The sequence below is a fragment of the Vipera berus genome, assembly GCF_964194415.1.
Source record: "Vipera berus genome assembly, chromosome: 1".
In the NCBI taxonomy this organism is placed as follows: Eukaryota; Metazoa; Chordata; class Lepidosauria; order Squamata; family Viperidae; genus Vipera; species Vipera berus.
In genome coordinates, this window is record NC_138202.1 from 458,768 (window position 1) to 475,654 (window position 16,887).

General features: G+C 61.6%; 1 protein-coding gene across 1 annotated transcript; it reads left to right on the plus strand.

Annotated features, from left to right (window-relative positions):
• Positions 1-1,210: 1,210 nt before the first annotated feature.
• Positions 1,211-16,432, plus strand: SLC5A5 (solute carrier family 5 member 5; the record flags this gene model as incomplete). The annotated part of the gene is made up of 14 exons (XM_081314783.1): positions 1,211-1,582; positions 8,804-8,869; positions 9,287-9,338; positions 9,723-9,790; positions 9,976-10,130; positions 10,390-10,530; positions 11,654-11,783; positions 12,444-12,532; positions 12,619-12,731; positions 13,985-14,055; positions 14,624-14,710; positions 15,011-15,216; positions 15,574-15,677; positions 16,296-16,432. 14 exons carry the CDS (start codon positions 1,211-1,213, stop codon positions 16,430-16,432), a joined length of 1,791 nt encoding a protein of 596 aa, XP_081170909.1.
• Positions 16,433-16,887: the final 455 nt, after the last annotated feature.

Below are 16,887 nucleotides of genomic sequence, written 5' to 3' on the forward strand. Positions count from 1 at the left end.
ACTTTGAACGGTCACTAAACAAACCGTTGTAAGTCAGGGACAGCCTGTACTACAAAAATCAGATTTTCCTTTGTTCCAACACCGGCTTCCTTTACTCAATCAGCCGCTTGCTTCAGATTCCTGCCCCTCAGGGTCCCTGCCCCTCCATTGTCCGGGATCCCTCTTTCTGGCCAGCGGCCCCCAAAGATCCCCGCCCAACGCCTGGCCGCTTCTCCTCAGCGCCGCGGGCCCCCCCCCCCATTTCTCTCCGAGGCCGTCCTGGCGAGGCGGCTCCGGGGCTCCGCGTCGCAGGGCGCTCCTTGACCCGGGCGGGCGTCACTGACCGGGACCACGAAGCTCATCTGGCCGGGGGGGGCTGCGGTCCACCCGCGGGGCGGGGCCCGAGTGGCCCCGGGGGCGTCCGGAGCCGGGCGCGGAGCCCGAGGCTGCCCTCCGGCGGGGCTGCGCCTGGTGAGGCGGCCCCTCCCCGCCACCCAGCCCTCCCCGCCGGCAGCGCCTGCCTCCCGGTCTCCGCCCGCCCCGCGCCTCCCTCCGGCCGGCGGGCCGGCGCTTCTTAAGGCGCCGCCGCGCATCCGACGCCCGGCTCGCCTCCGCTTCGAGTCCCGCGCGCAGCTCCCGGCTTCTGCCCTCGGGGGGCTCCTGCCCGCGCGCCCCGCCTGCCCTCGCCGGTCGCGCCTCCTTCGCTTCAGGTGATCCACGGGTGCCCGGCTTTTCGTTAAGGGATCCGGTCAAACAGAGCAGGTGCTCCGGGCAGGGCAGCAGGGCAGCCGCGGGAAGTTCCCCCGGTTCCTGCCACTCTCTTATTCCCTCCCGGATCAGCCGCTGTCTGTTAGCTCTTTCTATTCACTCCCTCTCTCTCTCTCTCCTCTAAACGTCCCGTCCATCCTGCCGATTCGTCCGTTGCTCTTCCTGGCCCTTCCCCAATTCTGGACTTTCTCCCCTCTGCGAGGGGTCCCGAGCCGTCCTCCTCCCCGCCTCCCGGCCCAGAAGCCAGCGGGACTCTTTGCTCCTTTCAGAAAAGTTCAACCGTGGCGCGTCTGTCCATCTTCTGCCCGGAGCTTCTCTCCCTCTGCCTGACGGAGGAGGAGGAGGAGGAGGAGGAGGAGAGGGTCTTCTGAATTCGGACGGTCCCCCCCCACCCTCCTTCCCCCGCTTTCCCCTCCAGGCGAGGCTGCCTTCTCCTCCGTCCCGCCGCGGGGAGTGGAAGAGGATGGGCGCCGCAGGTGAGCTGGCCGCTCTCCAGCCGGCGCCGCGGGGCTTCGGCCTCTGGGACTACGGCGTCTTCGGCCTGATGCTGCTGGTCTCCACGGGCATCGGCCTCTTCCAGGCGCTGTGCAGGGGCGGCCAGAAGAGCCCCGAGGACTTCTTCACCGGCAGCCGGGCCATGTCGGCGCTGCCGGTGGGCCTGTCGCTCTCCGCCAGCTTCATGTCGGCCATCCAGGTGCTGGGCGTCCCGGCCGAGGCCTACCGCTACGGCGTGAAGTTCCTCTGGATGTGCCTGGGCCAGCTGCTCAACTCGCTGCTCACCGCCGGCCTCTTCCTGCCCGTCTTCTACCGCCTGGGGCTCACCAGCACCTACGAGGTAGGGGGGGCGGCTGGGCTGGGCTCCGGCCCCGGCCCCGGGGAAAAGCTGCGTGGTCCTGCTTTCCTTCAAAGAGCAGGGGATGGTTGCGGGGGGGGGGGCTTGTGTTTCAAATCTGAGTCCCGTCTCTGAATATTTTTTATTAAATTTATTTTCCCCCCCCTCGCTCTCACATTCTGGGGTGCTTAAACGATATTGTAAAAAAGATGAAAACAGCGAGACATTAAAACTGACAAATAAATGGGGAAGGAAGTGTGGGGCAGCATGCAGTAGCGTGGAGGTGGGGGGGTCTTCTAATTCGGTATCCATACCTCTGGTTAGGACCCCAGGCCAATTTCTCTTACTCTCGGGGAGGGAGATTTCTCTGAAGTCAGCTGGATGCTTTCCCCCCCCCTGTGAATTGAACCCCCACGTCCTCCCCCTTCCCTTTGGAGTTAGGCCTCCCTTTCTTTGGGGTGACCCCTCCTCTTTTGGGTCCTGGAAGCAGCCCCCCCTTTTCTTCTGGAGGCTCGGCTCCTTCTCGCTCTGTTTTCCTTCCCCCTTCACCACCATCACCACCCCGCAGAGCCAGCCGAGCTGCCTCCAGGTGGGGTCCTCTTCAGCCCTTTTAGGGCCCCTCCCTGGCTCCCCAGGCCGCCGAAGCCACTTCCAGCAGGGCCCAAACGGAGGGAAGCTTCCAGCATCACCGATTTATTCACCTGGTGCCTAATCCTCTTTCCTAAGAGGGATTGCAGTAAAGAAGGCAAGGTGCCAATTAACACACACACGCGCGCACACACACACACTCACCAAAGCCTCCCTCCGAGTCAGTAAATTCTCTGAATCAACCTGGAGCCTCCAAGGCCGGCTCACCTCTGACCCCGGGAAAAGGGGCTGGGCCCACCTGGGAGGGCTTCTCCATCAGAAGGTGGTTTGATTCGGGCCGGTTGGTCAGCAGACAAGCTAAGGAGGGCATTCCCAGGAACTGGGCCAGCCCGCTGGACCCCGTAGAGAGCAGCTGCCGTGGACACCAGATTTCCCAGAGAAGGGGAGGGTGGTGGGCTAGGAGGTGCTGCTTTGGGGGGGGCACCAGTGCCCAGGAATGGCCTCCCTGCCCTGCCAGGCGGGCCCCTCCCTGCCTGCCTGCCTGCCGGGGTTCAGGAAAATGCTGAATTGGGTTATTTCTCCTGGCTTCATTGCAGCACCTTCCCCCCTTTCTTATTTTGTTGTTCCTGCTTGTTGGGTTTGCTGTTTTTCTCAGGGTGTGTGTGTGTGTGATGTTGTTGTTCCTCAACAATCACACTGTGGATGTTTTCACTTTTTTGTATTGTCAGCCAGTTTAATGAATAAATTAATAACAAGGAACGAAATGCGGCCAGCCAACCCTTTTATTCCAGACATTCGAGAAGGCCTTGGCAAGTCAGAGACCCCCCCCAGTGGAAAAACTCTGGAACCAGGGAGGGGGCTTCGGAGGAGGGAATCTGCCCCGGGGTGGGGGTTGTGCCATCTTCCGCCACAGGGCTCTGAGAGTGGCTGTCGGGGGTAGCTCAGCTGGGCCTGGAGCTCTGCCTGTTAGCAGGACGGATCCCCCAAACCCCCAGAGATGCAGTGAGGGGCTTCCCCTGCCAGGAGTTTTCGGCAAAGGCAGGTCCTGATTCCTCTCCTCCATGGGGCCCTCCCGGGGAGGGGCCGAGGGGCAGGGGAAGGGAGGGAGGGGGGAGGCAGGAAAAAGTCAGCCTTGGCGGGTGTTTGCCGGCTTGTGCTGATCTCTGCAGAAAAGGTGCCACTTTGAGGTTAACCACTGTGACGATTGTCCCACTGGGCGAGTTCTCTTTCCAAGATCCTCCGGCCAAAACCACTTTGTTTCTGCAGGGGGAGCGTCCCAGAGGGAATTGCACTGACCCCAAGCAGGCAAATATGGGTGCAGCCAAAGCCGCACATTTCTAAAGGCAGCATCTGTTCAGAGGGACGCATTTCACTCCCGGGTGCACACAGGTGTCATTCACAACCCAGAACAGGAGAAGTCGGAGTAGGGGTCAGGTCACAGGGGTAGGCAACCTTGGCTCTTTTATGACTCCTGGATTTCAACTCCCAGAATTCCTGAGCCGGCATAGCCAAGGTTGCCTAACCCTGGATTAGGAGACCTCCCTGAGGCTTCATTGTGGAAGGTGGCGAGCAGACTGGGGGAAGTGGAGCCGACTCATTTATCTTTATTTTCTTTCTTTCTTTATATCCGGCCTTTGTTATCTTGACAAAATAACTCAAGGCAGTAAATATTTCCAACAGCCTTCCTCCTCCTCCCGCTTTCCTCAGAAAAAGGACCCTGTGAGGTGGGCTGGGCTGAGAGAAGGACTGGCCCAAGGTCACCCAGCCGGCTTTCACACCCAAGGTAGAACTAGAACTCCCTGTCTCCTGGTGATTGGCCCAAAGTCACCCAGACGGTTTTTGTGCCTAAGGCGGGACTAGAATTCCCCATCTCCTGGTGATTGGCCCAAAGTCACCCAGACAGTTTTTGTGCCTAAGGAGGGACACTAGAACTCACCGTCTCCTGGTGATTGGCCAGGTTACCCACCTGGCTGTCATGCCTAAAGCAGAACTTGAACTCATAGTCTCTTACTTTGTAGCCAGGTGCCTTAACCAGTACACCAAAGTGGCCGGACTGTGTCCCGTTTTCAGCTGGGGCAGGGGATGACATTTGGGGCTCTCTGCCCCAGACATGGGCATCTCTGGCTAGCAGGCTGAACTCGGGGCCACCCCAGGGTGGCAGAGGAAACTGGGGGACCAGGAGCCGTGTCCACCTTGGACAACTTCCAGGCTGGCTAACCAGGGCCTTCCCTTTGCTGGTGGTGCCGGACAAATTCGGAGGGATGGAGAGTCACGGCTGGCCTTTGGGGGCTCCCCTCTGAGCTGCAGGAAGCTCCCCTGGGGCGGGTTGGCCCAGGATGGCGTGAACGGAAGGGCTGGAATAGATCGAAGTATTTATTTATTTTATTTATTTGTAAAATTTGTTACTTGCCCATCTTACCACAAGATTACTCTGTGAGGCTTACCAAATACTCTCTTCACCCTCAAAGTTACGCACTATGGCTTCGTGCTGGCAAAGCAAGACACGCAAATTGTTTTCGGAAACTTGAAAGATCAACACGAGGGTAAATATTGAGCCGGGGAGCAGGAAATGCCCCCCCCCGAAGCTTGATGGGATCCAGGGGAAGCTGGGCTATTGGCGTAAGCAGGGTTTGCTCGTAGTGTCTGTGCTGGCAAGGCTGGCTAGTTGGTGCCCCCCTTCTTAAATCCTGGGGGTCAGAGTTCATCACTGGGGAGTTCGGAGGACCCTGGCCTGGGGAGGGGGCTGCTGCCCATCCCCCAAGGTCTGGCTGCCTTTCACCCACTGGGGATCCCCCCCCTCTTGGGCTGAGCCGCTGACACATAACCCTGGAAGAGCGGAGATGTTTTTCCAGCTTATCTCCCCTCGGAGAGCAGAGGCATCCGTGGCATTGAAGGCTGCTGGGAGCCTGGAGCCTTTGTGGGTGTGCGATTGTGGGTCTGGAGCAAGGCACACAAAGCACACCCTTCTCGGTTGTCCAGGAAGTTGGATGGCAGCTTTTGCCTTCCCCCGGCAGCCCTGGGCACCTCGCGCCTGCTCAGGCCTTTGTGCCCCCTGGCATCGCCAAGCAAGCCAGAGAAGGGGGGGGCTTCTTCTGGCCCTGCCACCCCAGGCAGAACAGGTGGGCCACACACACGCCACACTTGCACACCCACAACAGCAGAGAGGACCCGGAAATGAGCTCTTTGAAGGGACTTCCTTTCAGGAGGGCAATTCTTTCCCCCCCCCGCCCCCCCCGCTGCTGCAGCCTGGCCCTGGGCACCCCAGGGGGTCTCGTGCCAATCTGGGCAGAAATGGCCAGGCTGGCACTTTCCCCCCTCCCCCACCCGCATTTCGGCTTCTGTGCAAGTAAGGCAGGGGGGGAGAGCTGACCAAGAAGCCTGGAGATATTTTGCCCAGGTTGGTTTATATTTTTTTGGGGGGGGGGAGAAAGAGGCCACCTGCCTGACGCTCCCTGACTCTCCCCCTGGTTATAGCCAAGTGGCCCCTCCAGTACCTCTTTTGGGGTTCACCCATAGGCAATGTCAGCAGTGGGGGAGGCCATTCATAATAAGACACCCCAAAGGGTAGCTAGAGGTGGGGGCAGTCCTTGAAAGCCCCCCCCCTGCAATTTCTGGAGCCCCAGCAGGGACTCTGCAGAGGAGACTCTCTGTAACTTCCAGGGCACCGTTCCCCCCTCCCCCCTCCAAGCAATCAGCCCTTTTCCTGCAGGAATTTAAAAGCCCCCACCCCCCTTCAGGTTTCAGCCTTGGCCAGCCAAGGTTCCCCCCCCCCCCCAGATAACCTTTCACCAGCTAGTTTGCTGCTTCCTCTCTCAGCCCCATGGGAGGGGGGGGCTGTTTGAGCCAAGCACTAGAACAAGGTCTGCAACTGGCACTTTCAGCCCCCCCCCCCCGTCATTTGGCTCCATTGTGGCTCTGCTGCTCCCCACAGCACTTGAGCAGCCCCCCCCCCCAGGTTGGGCAATCACTCCCAATTGCAGCCCCAGAGATTTCTGACTGCAGAGACAGGCGGGAGGCAGCCCAGGGGTCCTGGGGGTGGGGAAAGGGCTCGAGTGTGTGTCTGTGGGGGGAGAGAACTGATCTGATAAAGGCCTCTGAGAGCCCCCCAAGGCATCCATCTTGCACCCCCCCCCCCCCCGGCAGCAAAGCTTCTGTCCCTCTGGCTGTGGCTGGCATTCCACTCCCATGGTGCACAAATAGATGGATTGAGGATGATGGGAGCTGAGACCCAGCTCGGGTACTGGGGGTGGGGGTGGGGTTGCATTTGTCTGAACAGGTTTTCTCCCTTCTGCCTGCATTTGGCCCGTCCGTTCAGAAGTGCTGCAGACACCTAAGCGAAGGAAGGATCTTGACTGCCGAATCCCCATTTCTTCAGGCTGCAGAGCTGGGGGGCCCTCGTGCCAGAAAGCCCTGCCGGGGGGCTGGGAAGGGGTGCCCTCCGCCTGCTTTGGGGCTGGTCTGTCCCTGCCCTCACCTGGGGCCGCTTCCCCAAACGTGGCTGGACCCCGGGAAGAGGCTTCCTCAACGTGCCAGGCAGGGATGCAAAAGTCCTCCAGGCATCTGCCAGGGCTCTCCCTGCGCTCCCCCCCCCCCCCCCCGTTGAGGATGGGGCAAGGTGCCCAGAGGGTCCTCAGCTGGGCACTGGGCCTTGCCACAAAGGCCGTCTGCAGCAACCTCTCTGCCCCTGGAGCAGCACTGAAGGGCTTCCCGGGCGCAGGCCCAGAGGTGGGGGGCTGCGGGGGGGGGGGAAGAGAGAGCAACCCTGGAGACAAACCGGCCTGCCACTCCTGCCCCCCCCCCCGCCCAGCCCCTGAGGTTCTGCCCAATTGATTGCTGCCCCCGCAAGCCCACTGCCTGGCTGGGGTGGGGCTGCCCTTCCGAGGCATGGCAGAGAGACCCCCCAGGCCATCCAGAGAGGGGGCCCGTCTCTAAATGAGGAAAGGGGGGTTCTAAATGCAGATGTGGGCAGGTCCAGGGTTCCTTCCCTGCAGCCCCTCCTGGGCTTTAGGCAAAGCCCCCCCCCCTGCTGCTGCTGTGGGGGGGGAGACCTGGTTGAGGAACCCTCTCAGCTGAAGCAATTTGCCTTCACTGAGGGCTAGGGGGGGCGTTGGGGCTGCCTTCTGCCCTGGGGGGAGGGAGGGGGCTGCTCTGCAACCACCTTTGAGCCCCTGGGATCAAGTGGGATCAGCTGGGCCGGAGGGGATCAGCAGGGTCCGATTGCCAGAGGCTTATCGGGGAGCAAACGTCCAGAGGCGGAGTCAGTCTTTGGGGAAGGGTGCTGCGGGGGGGGTGGGCGGTGAGGCGCGCCCCTTGGCAGATCCCCCCCTCCTGTAGGGATCCCTTTGCAGAGGGCGGGGGGGGGCTTTGGGAAGCCCAGAGTCCGGCCTCCCGCGGCCCCCTGAGCGGCGGGCCAGGCAGGGGCTCCCAGGGCGGGGGGCGGGCGCGGCCGGACCAGCGCTCAGCCGACCATGGGGGGGGGTCGGGCGGCGTGGGCGGGGCGTCGGGGGTCCGGCTGGCCCCGTCCCCGGAGCCCCGCTGCGCCCCAGGGGAGGGGGCGGCGGGGCGGCGGCGGCGGGCGCGAGTCCTGGCAGCCCTGCGCGGCTCGGCTCGGCTCGGCTCGGCTCGGCGGGGACGGTCCCGCGAATCCAGGCGTGTCGCCGCCCTTCCCGTCTGAACCCCTCGGCCCCCCCCCCAGCCGCCTCCGTCCGGCCGTTGCTTCCTTCCTCCGTTGTCCTCTTGCTCTCGGGAGCCTTCCCGCCCCTCGCTCTGCCCCTGCCCAACGACCGCCCTGACAGGTAGGCCTGGCTGAGAGGGAAGCTCAACCCCCCCCACCCCTCCGTTGCGGTAATCCGCTTGACAACAGTGGCGGAGAAGCTCCTTAGGGACAGCTGACTTAAGGGCTTCCTTAACCGTGGAAATTTTGTGCTCCGTTGAATTCTTCCAATTTTCTGTTTTAAAAAACGAGGGTTGAGACAATTGCTTTCAAACCCATTCCCCGCCCCCCCCCCAAGGGCTGCGGTTTTAACTATATTTGCCCCCCCCCAATGTAACCATTCATTCTCGCCCCTCTCAATGAGATGCCTACGGAGCTTTCCTTCTTCTGGATCAGGGTTGTCCAGAGGCGGACTTTTTATTGCTTTTCCTTGAAGAACTGAAGAAGCTTCTTGGATGAGAGGCGAAAAGTCTTCAGGCGAAAAGCAAAAACATCCAGCTGCCTTTTCAAAAAGCACCTTTGGGTCTCCGTGAGATGAGCCTCCTGTCACTGGCAAAGGGTGAAAGGGCAGGGATTCCAAGCTCCAATCTGCCTCTGTGTGTGTGTGTGTGTGTGTGTGTGTGTGTGTGTGTGTGTGTGGTGTCCTACTTTTGAGAAGGCCATGCCCCTTTTTCCCATGGGTATTTACTGGGGGGGGCGGGGGGAGAGGGTGATTGTGGGACCCTTGCTCTCTATCCCACTGTCTCCACTCCGGGATCCTGAAGCCCCTGGCCTCAAGTTAAGGCCTCTCCCATGTTTGGGGCAGCCCAAATGCCTGATGCCCGTCACCCCCCTGCCCCCCCCAACATGAGACCCCTCCTGGAAGGTTTGGCCTTTCTGAAGATTTCAGCTGCCCCTCTGCCTTCTCCCTCTCTCCCCGGCAGTACCTGGAGCTGCGGTTTTCCAGGAAAGTCCGGCTGTGTGGCACAATCCAGTACATCATCGCCACGGTAAGTGCCAAGGATTGTGGCTGGCCCAGGGTGGGCATTCTCCCCTTCCTCCCCCCCCAAATCCCTCCCTCCCCTTGAGAGGGTGGTCTTGCGTGCTGCACAGCCTGAAAGATGCGAGGATCAGAGCTGGCTGAAGTGGATAAAATCCCAGGAGGGTCTCCACCCTGACCATCGTGGCTCCCTTTGGGGTCCCCCCACCCCCACAGTAAGGAAAGATTCGGGGGCAGAAAGAGGAACTTGCTCAGAAACAGCCTGGCAGGCCAAGAAGCTGCCTAGTTTGCTGGGCTGAGGTGCTGCCTTCGTGGACAAGCCAGTGGGGGGGCAGCACGGATCACCTCCCCCCCCAGCCCCTCCCTCTGCAGCTTCACAGGTCTTAAAAGCCTTGCTGGGCTCTGCACCTCCCCCTCCCTCCCTCAGGTGCTGTACACGGGAATCGTCATCTACGCCCCGGCCTTGATCCTCAACCAAGGTGAGTCCCACCTGCTCTCCTCTCCGGCGGTCTGAACTGGGCTGGGATTCGCACAGCCCCCCCCAGTCCCCCCAATCAGTCAGCTGAAGACCCAGGGGCCGTCCTGGCCCAGGGACAGACCCCCCCATGCTACTTCGGCTTCTCTCTCCATGGATTGTGGGCTGACTGAAGTGGTTGTGTGAAGGTCAGAGAGTGGATGGGGGGGGAGCTCAACTCCACCAGATCTGACCCACTTTAGAGAAGCTGTGCCCCCCCAGCCCCTCCCTGGGAAGAGGCATCCTCTTTTCTCTGCCTCTCTGCTTCCAGGTGAAGCCGGCGGACTCGCTGGGGGCCAAAAAGGGAGAATCCCTGAATAAAGATCTATTTTTTCTCGTTTTCTCCCAGTGACGGGTCTGGATATCTGGGCCTCGCTTCTCTCCACCGGCTCCATCTGCACTTTCTACACCACCATTGTGAGTCGAAGGGGAGTCTGGCCCTCGCACACCCCCTCCCTCCAATCCCCCCCCCAAGGAGGCTTGCGGGAGGGGCCTGGGCATCTGCGCTTCCTCCCCCGCTGTTGCTGGGAGCCTTTCGCCCAAAGCCCCGAGGGGCGCCCCAGAGGAGCTGGCTGACCTCCCGGGACCCCCATCTTTTACAGGGGGGCATGAAAGCGGTCATCTGGACGGACGTCTTCCAGGTCTTGGTGATGCTGTCCGGCTTCATGGCCATCCTGATCCAGGGGACGCTGCTGGTGGGGGGGCCGGGGCAGGTCCTGTCCATCGCCCACAACCACTCCAGGGTCAACCTGGGAGAGTAGGTGGAGCTGCCGCAGGGGGGGATTCGGGGCGACCCCTTAGATCATTTTGTTTCCAATGGCGGGGAAAAACCCATCCCTGAAATTCAGAGAAATAAGTTTGAATTCCTTTTTAAGAAATCTCAGGCTGCAGCAACTTCCCCCACTAGCCCCCATTTCCTTGTCCAGAACTTCATGAGGTCTGGCCACCTGTCGCTTGCTAAATGTCCCTGGAGACGCACCTTCCTCCTGACTCTCTCTCTCTCTGGCCCCCTCCAGTTTCAGCCTGGACCCCCGCAGCCGCTACACCTTCTGGACCTTCCTCTTTGGGGGGACGCTGGTCTGGCTCTCCATGTACGGGGTCAACCAGGCCCAGGTCCAGCGCTACGTGGCCTGCAAGACGGAGAAGGAAGCCAAACTGTGAGTTGCCCCAAGGAGGCTGGGGGCGGCTCTCCCGAAACCCGGGGAGGCTGAGGGAATTTGCACTTCAGGGAATTTTTCGAGGCTCACCAGCCCCCTGCCAGCCCCGACTGGGGCGGCTCCGGGAGCAGCGAGGATGCGGCAGGGGGGGGAAGCCGAGCACGGTGCCCCCCCCACTTGCCGTTGCTTTGGGCTGTGGCAGGGCCCGGGTGGCGTGGCTGGAGGCCAGCCAGCCACGTCTGCCCAGGGAGGAGTGAGCGCAGCCCTCCTTATCGCCTCTAGCTGCCCCCCCTTTTCAATCTATGCTGCTGCTGCTGGGGGTGTCAGCGGAGGGTGGCCGGCCCCACCCAGTGCCCCCCCCCCGCCTCCTCCACCTGAGTGTACAAACACAGGCGGCCGCTGGCTGTGCCTTCCTTGCAGGACCCCCTCCGCCACCCGGCTGCCGGGGGTCACGGGGCTATCGGCCTCTGCCCACAAAGGCTTGTTTTCCTTCCAGGCCAGGCGCTCTTCTGGGCCGTGGGTCACCAGGCAGGAGGGAGAGGGAGGGGGAGGGGGAGCAACCTCCCTTCAGCCTTCAAGTGCCTCTCTTCCCGGCTGCCCCCCCCAGTCTGACTGGAGCCTTCGGGCACGTTCTGGGCCACTGCAAAATTTTATTTATCTGTTTTTATTTTGTTCATTTATGCTGCCCATCTTGTATCTGACGAGCCTTGTAATTTTAAGATTGTAGTCCTCACGGTTCTGAAGGTCTTGTGGGTCCGCTCTGGGCAGGTGGGCATTCTGCTGGGGGAGGGGGGCCCCAGAACCTGCCACATCTGGGCTGATGGGAGCAGCATCGGTACCACTGAGGCAGGGGGCACATCCTGGGGCCGGGTCACGGTGGGCAGGGTGTGCAATGCCCCCCTTCTCCCCCGGCACCCCGAGACTGAACGAGGGCAGGTGCCCAGCGGGCCCTTTCCACGCCAGGGCAGACTCTCCGGCCCCTGGACCCCCGGGGTCCCCCCAGGGCACCTGGTGTGTGTGTAGGGAAAGCAGTGCTCCCTCCGGCCAGCTCTGCCCGCTGACCGAGGGCCGTCTTCCTCCCTCCTGGGCCTAATTTCTCTTCTTGCCCCCCCGTCCCCCCCAGGGCCCTCCTGATCAACCAAGTGGGGCTCTTCGTCATCGTCTCCAGCGCAGTGGGCTGTGGCATTGTGATGTTTGCACTCTACAAGGACTGCGACCCGCTCTTGGCCGGATACATCTCAGCGCCTGACCAGGTACTACGGCCCCTTCACTGGGGTGGGGGGGCAGCGGAGCGGGGCAGGGAAGCCGGTGGGGGGAGCTTGGGCAGGCTGAGGAAAGGCGAGGAGAGTGACGTGAATCCCCCAAGGGCAGAGCAGGGCAGCCAGGTGCGGGGGGGGGGCACCTGGGCAGAAGGTTTGCCCCCCCTGTCTCTCCTTGGGGGGGAGGGGGAGGCGTCGAGGGAGGATCCTGGGGGCTCAAGAGTGAGCGGATGCCAAGGCCAGCCGTTTCCCTCTGCCAGGGGGCTTTGCTGCCCCCCCCGAATGAAACAGAGGCCGGCCAAGTTGGGACTTGGGTGCGAGACCACAAGTGACGCCAGGGCAGAAGGCCAGGTAGTGGGGACAAACTCTTCACCCAGGCTGCCAACCCCTGCCTCACCCGGCCACTCACAGACCCCACCAGGCCCCAGACCTCGCCCAGCCCCCCTCCTCCTCCCGCTGCCCCTTTGCAGAGACCCCTCCCTGAGGCCCCCTCCCTGTCTTTCCTCTGCCTCAAAACTGCACCCCGAAGCCAGGAGGAACCCCGGGCAGGGCAGGGCAGCCGAGGATTCGGCTGGTCTCCCCTTCTCTGCCCTGCGACCGAGGGGGGCTTTGGGATTCTCGGACTGACGGCTGCCATTTCTTCTCCGTCCCCAGTACATGCCCTACCTGGTGCTGGACATCTTTGAGAGCTGCCCGGGGGTGCCCGGCCTCTTCCTGGCCTGCGCATACAGCGGCACTTTGAGGTCGGTCTCCGGTGTGAAGGGCAGAGGCTTTGCCAAGCCGCAGGCTGCCCCCCCACCTGATGCCCTCTCGCCCTCCTCTCCCACAGCACGGCCTCCACCAGCATCAATGCCATGGCGGCCGTCACCGTGGAGGACCTGATCAAACCGAACATGCCCAGCCTGACGCCACGGAAACTCGCCCTGGTCTCCAAGGGGCTCTGTGAGTGGCATTGAAAGGGGGAGCCCCAACCTTCCCTTTCTCTGGGGGGAAAACCAGGAGAGGGAGGGGTGCAAGCATTAAGGCCCAGGGGGTTAAGAGACCCCCCCACCTCTAGATTCTGGAGTGAGGCCAGGGGAGGTCACCTGGAAACACCCTAATTTGGGGACGGAGCTGAGCACAGAATAACAGGATTGGAAGGGACCTTGGAGGTCATCTAGTCCAGCCCCCTGTTCAGGCAGGAAACCCTATACCATTTCAGACAAATGGCTGTCCAGTCTCTTCTTAAAAACTTCCAGTGTTGGAGCATTCACAGCTTCTGGAGGCAGGTTGTTCCACTGGTTAGTTGTCCTCACTGTCAGAAAATTTCTCCTTAGTTCCAGGTTGCTTCTCTCCTTGACTAGTTTCCATCCGTTGCTTCTTGTCCTGCCTTCGGGCGCTTTGGAGGATAGCTTGACTCCTTCTTCTTTGGGGCAGCCCCTGAGATACTGGAAGACTGCCATCCTGTCCCCCCTCGTCCTTCTCTTCCTTAAAGCAGACATATCTAATTCCTGCAACCGTTCTCCGTATGTTTTAGCCTCCAGTCCCCCAATCATCCTAGTGGCTCTTCTCTGCCCTCTTTCCAGAGTCTTTTTTACATATCGTGGTGACCAGAACTGGATGCAGGTATTCCAGGTGTGGCCTTGCCGAGTGGTGCTAACACTTCATCTTGGTATCTTGACTCTATCCCGTGCCAGGGAAAGAGCGCTGGTGGCACCTTTTGCCTGCAGACAAGGGGTTGTCAGAGGGCAGATAAGATAACAGCCTCCGTATCCGGAGGGAGGAGAGGCAGGACCAGGGCACTGGGTGAAAAGCAGAGTCGCCTGGGTGTGCGAGCCGTCAGCCAGGGGGACTGCCTGCCACGTGAAGTGGGGAGCTCTCCTTCCTTGGAGGTTTTCAGACAGACGGTGGTGTGTGTGTGTGTGTGTGTCTGTGTGTGTGTGTGAGAGAGAGAGAGAGATGCTCAGTTGTATCTCACATTAAAGGGTTGACTAGATGATCTCTAAGGTGCCCTCCACTCTGGGATTTGAAAATCTGCAGTGTTCCTGGCTCCTTGGGAAGCTCTGAGACTAACAAACGTGTTCCTAAATGGGCCACCACACACACATATGTAAACCACCCCCCCCACACACACACACACAAACACACACACACACAGTATAGTTTTTCCCTTTGCTTTCGCTTGAGAAGGGTGTGTGTCTCCTCTTGGCCTCTAGCGTTGATCTACGGCACTGCCTGCATCACAGTGGCGGCTCTTTCGTCCTTGCTGGGAGGGGGCGTGCTGCAGGTAAGGCAACTCTTCCTGGAAATTAAGCCCCCCCACCGGAAAGAGCCCCCCCCTCCCTCATGGTGGGCCCCGCATTGCCTCACATCGCTCCTCCGCCCTGTTTGGACCCCATCGCTCTCCTTCTCCTAACAGCAGCGGAGACCCTCCCCGGGAGAAAAGCCAACTGCCCACCCCCAGAAATGCCAGCTCTCTTCTGGGGGGGTGTCAGAGGGGGCTCAGAGGGAGGGGTTCCCGTTCTCTGAAGGTCACCCTGGATCAGGGGGCCATTTGTGAACACTTAAATGCAAGGATGGCAGCGGTGAAGCACCCTGACCCTTGGGGCATGACCCCCCCGCCCATGAAGGCCGTACCTTCCCCCCCCCCTGTAACTTTTGGGTGAATGGACTGGGCAAGGGGCTGAAGGGGTGCAGCCCCTCTCTTTCCCCCACAAGACCCCCTCCTCCCTATCGCCATCCCAGTCCCCAGCCTGTGTGTCCTGGGGGGGAGGGTCTCGGATGGACAGTGAGGGCCCTGCTAATTCAGCCCCCCCGGGCCCCGCCCCCTTCTGCTTCCCGTGCTTCTCCGGCAGGGCTCCTTCACGGTCATGGGGGTGATCAGCGGGCCCCTCCTGGGCGCCTTCATCCTGGGCATGTTCTTCCCAACCTGCAACACCTTGGTGAGTTCCCCCCCCACCGGGAAGGTAGAGGGGAGAGGGGGAGAGGAAGGGGGGGCAGCTCCCATGGGGGAGACAAAGGCAAGATCGCGGGGGGAGGGGGGGTAGTGATCCGGAGTCCTCCAGGTGGGGCTCTTGGGCTTGCAGGGCGGAGCCAGGAGAGGGTCCGTTTGGGCCCCTGGGGGGCTGGAGGGGGGAATGGGGGGGCCTCTCTTTTCCTGGGCTTGGGCAAAGCAGCTTTTGGGGAGCCCGTTTCTGCCCTCGCTGCAGAAATGGTTGTGGGAATGCCCTCTTCTCTTCCAGGGGGTTTTCTCCGGCCTTGCCGTCGGCTTCCTCCTCTCCTTTTGGGTCGCGGTGGGGGGCACCCTCTACCCGCCCAGTGCCAGCACCATGGGCGTCCTGCCCTCCCACGCAGACCTCTGCCCGCTTTACAACGTCTCCCAGGGGGCCAATGGCACCCTGCTCTACGGGCCGCTGTCCCCCCGCCCCCCCTTGGAGCAGCCAGAGAGGTGAGCGGGAGGGCTGAGCTGGCCCCTTCGGAGCCCCCCCTCACTCCCACTCCAGGGATCTCCTTTTGGTCCCCTCCTCAGGCTTTCCTGTTTCGAAGCTGGACTGGCACACTCTGTGGGCGACCCCCTCTGCCCCTCCCATCCAGTTTCTCCACCCACTCTCCAATCCGTGGGGACTGCGATCCCGGGGACCCCCAACCTTGGCGACTTTAAGGCTCGTGGACTTCAGCTCCCAGAATTCCCCAGCCAGCCTCTGCAGGGCCCCGGCTGGGTGGGGGGGTGGCAGCACTGAGGTTCACGGGCTGGGGGCATCTGGTGGCTCCCAAGGCAGCTGACCAAGTGCCCCCCCCCTTGCAGGCCGGCCCTTGCGGACGAATTCTATGCCATCTCCTACCTGTACTACGGCGCCTTGGGGACCCTCAGCACGGTGGCTGTGGGGCTCCTGGCCAGCGGCCTGAGAGGTGAGCAGGCGGGCAGAGCAGCTGGCGAGGGCCCCTCCGCAGAGGTGGGCTCTGGTGGACCTCTCGCCTGCCTCAAGCCTAAATAGAGCCCCTGGGGGGCCTTTTACAAGAGGGTCCCTGCCTCTCTCCGGGGCACTCGAGGCCCCCCACCTAATTCCTGGTCAAGAACCTTCCGAGGGGCAGAAGAGCCAGAGAGAGAGGCTGCTGCAGTGGTTCCTGGCGGCGGGTGGGAGTAGATGATCTCTCAGGCCCCTTCCAGCCCTTAGGTTTCACAAATAAGGACAGTGGCAGGGCTGCAGAGATTGGTCGGTCCAGTTCTCCTCGGATTTGGTAAAAGCATCGGGGCGGGCGGGGGGTGTCACCAGAGTGGCTCAGGTGGGGACCCACGAAGGGACCCTGACACCTAGAATGTCCCTGGTGCAGCCCCTGCCTGCTCAAAGGACCCCCCAGGATCTGAGGGCCAAGAGGGGGCTTCCCGTGTCCTGGAAGCAGCTGGGTGGGAAGGGGGGGCAGGCGTGGCTGGTGCTGGTGGGCAAGTCTTGGGTGGGGTGGGGGCTGAGCTTGGGGGCTGCCCTGGGCCTGGACTTGCTCCCTCACTTGTCCGGGTGTGTTTTTCAGGGTCTACTGGCGAGGACAGCAAACGGCCAGCGGTGTTGTGGTGGGATGTCATGAAGAGGCCATTGGATACGGTAGGGAGGAGCAGCAGTGTTCTGGGGGCTGAGCAACGGGAGGGGGCTCTGGAGAGTGGTGGATGAAGCCCACCCCTGCTCTGGAAGTCGCAGAATCCGCAATTCCTCCAAGAAGGTCACTGAGAGCGCTTCGTTGCACCCACGGATCCCCCCACCAAGCGTCCTTTGCGGCTTCTAGCCCAGGGGTAGGCAACCTTGGCTCTTTTATGACTCGTGGACTTCAACTCCCAGAATTCCTGAGCCAGCCATGCTGAGGGGAAAGGGAGAGGTTTCTATATGGAGTCATGCTGGCTCAGGAATTCTGGGAATTGAAGTCCACGAGTCATAAAAGAGCCAAGGTTGCCAACCCCTGTTCTAGCCCACGCGGTGCCCCCTGCCCCACCTCCTCCCCCCCAGCCCCAGGCGACGGGACAGCTGTGGCAGATGCAGCCTTCGTGTGGCTCTTGGGGATCCCCAAATAAGATTAGGTTTTGTGGGTTCACGATGCCCCAGGCAGAGTTTGCTTCTCTTGGGCTGCTCCT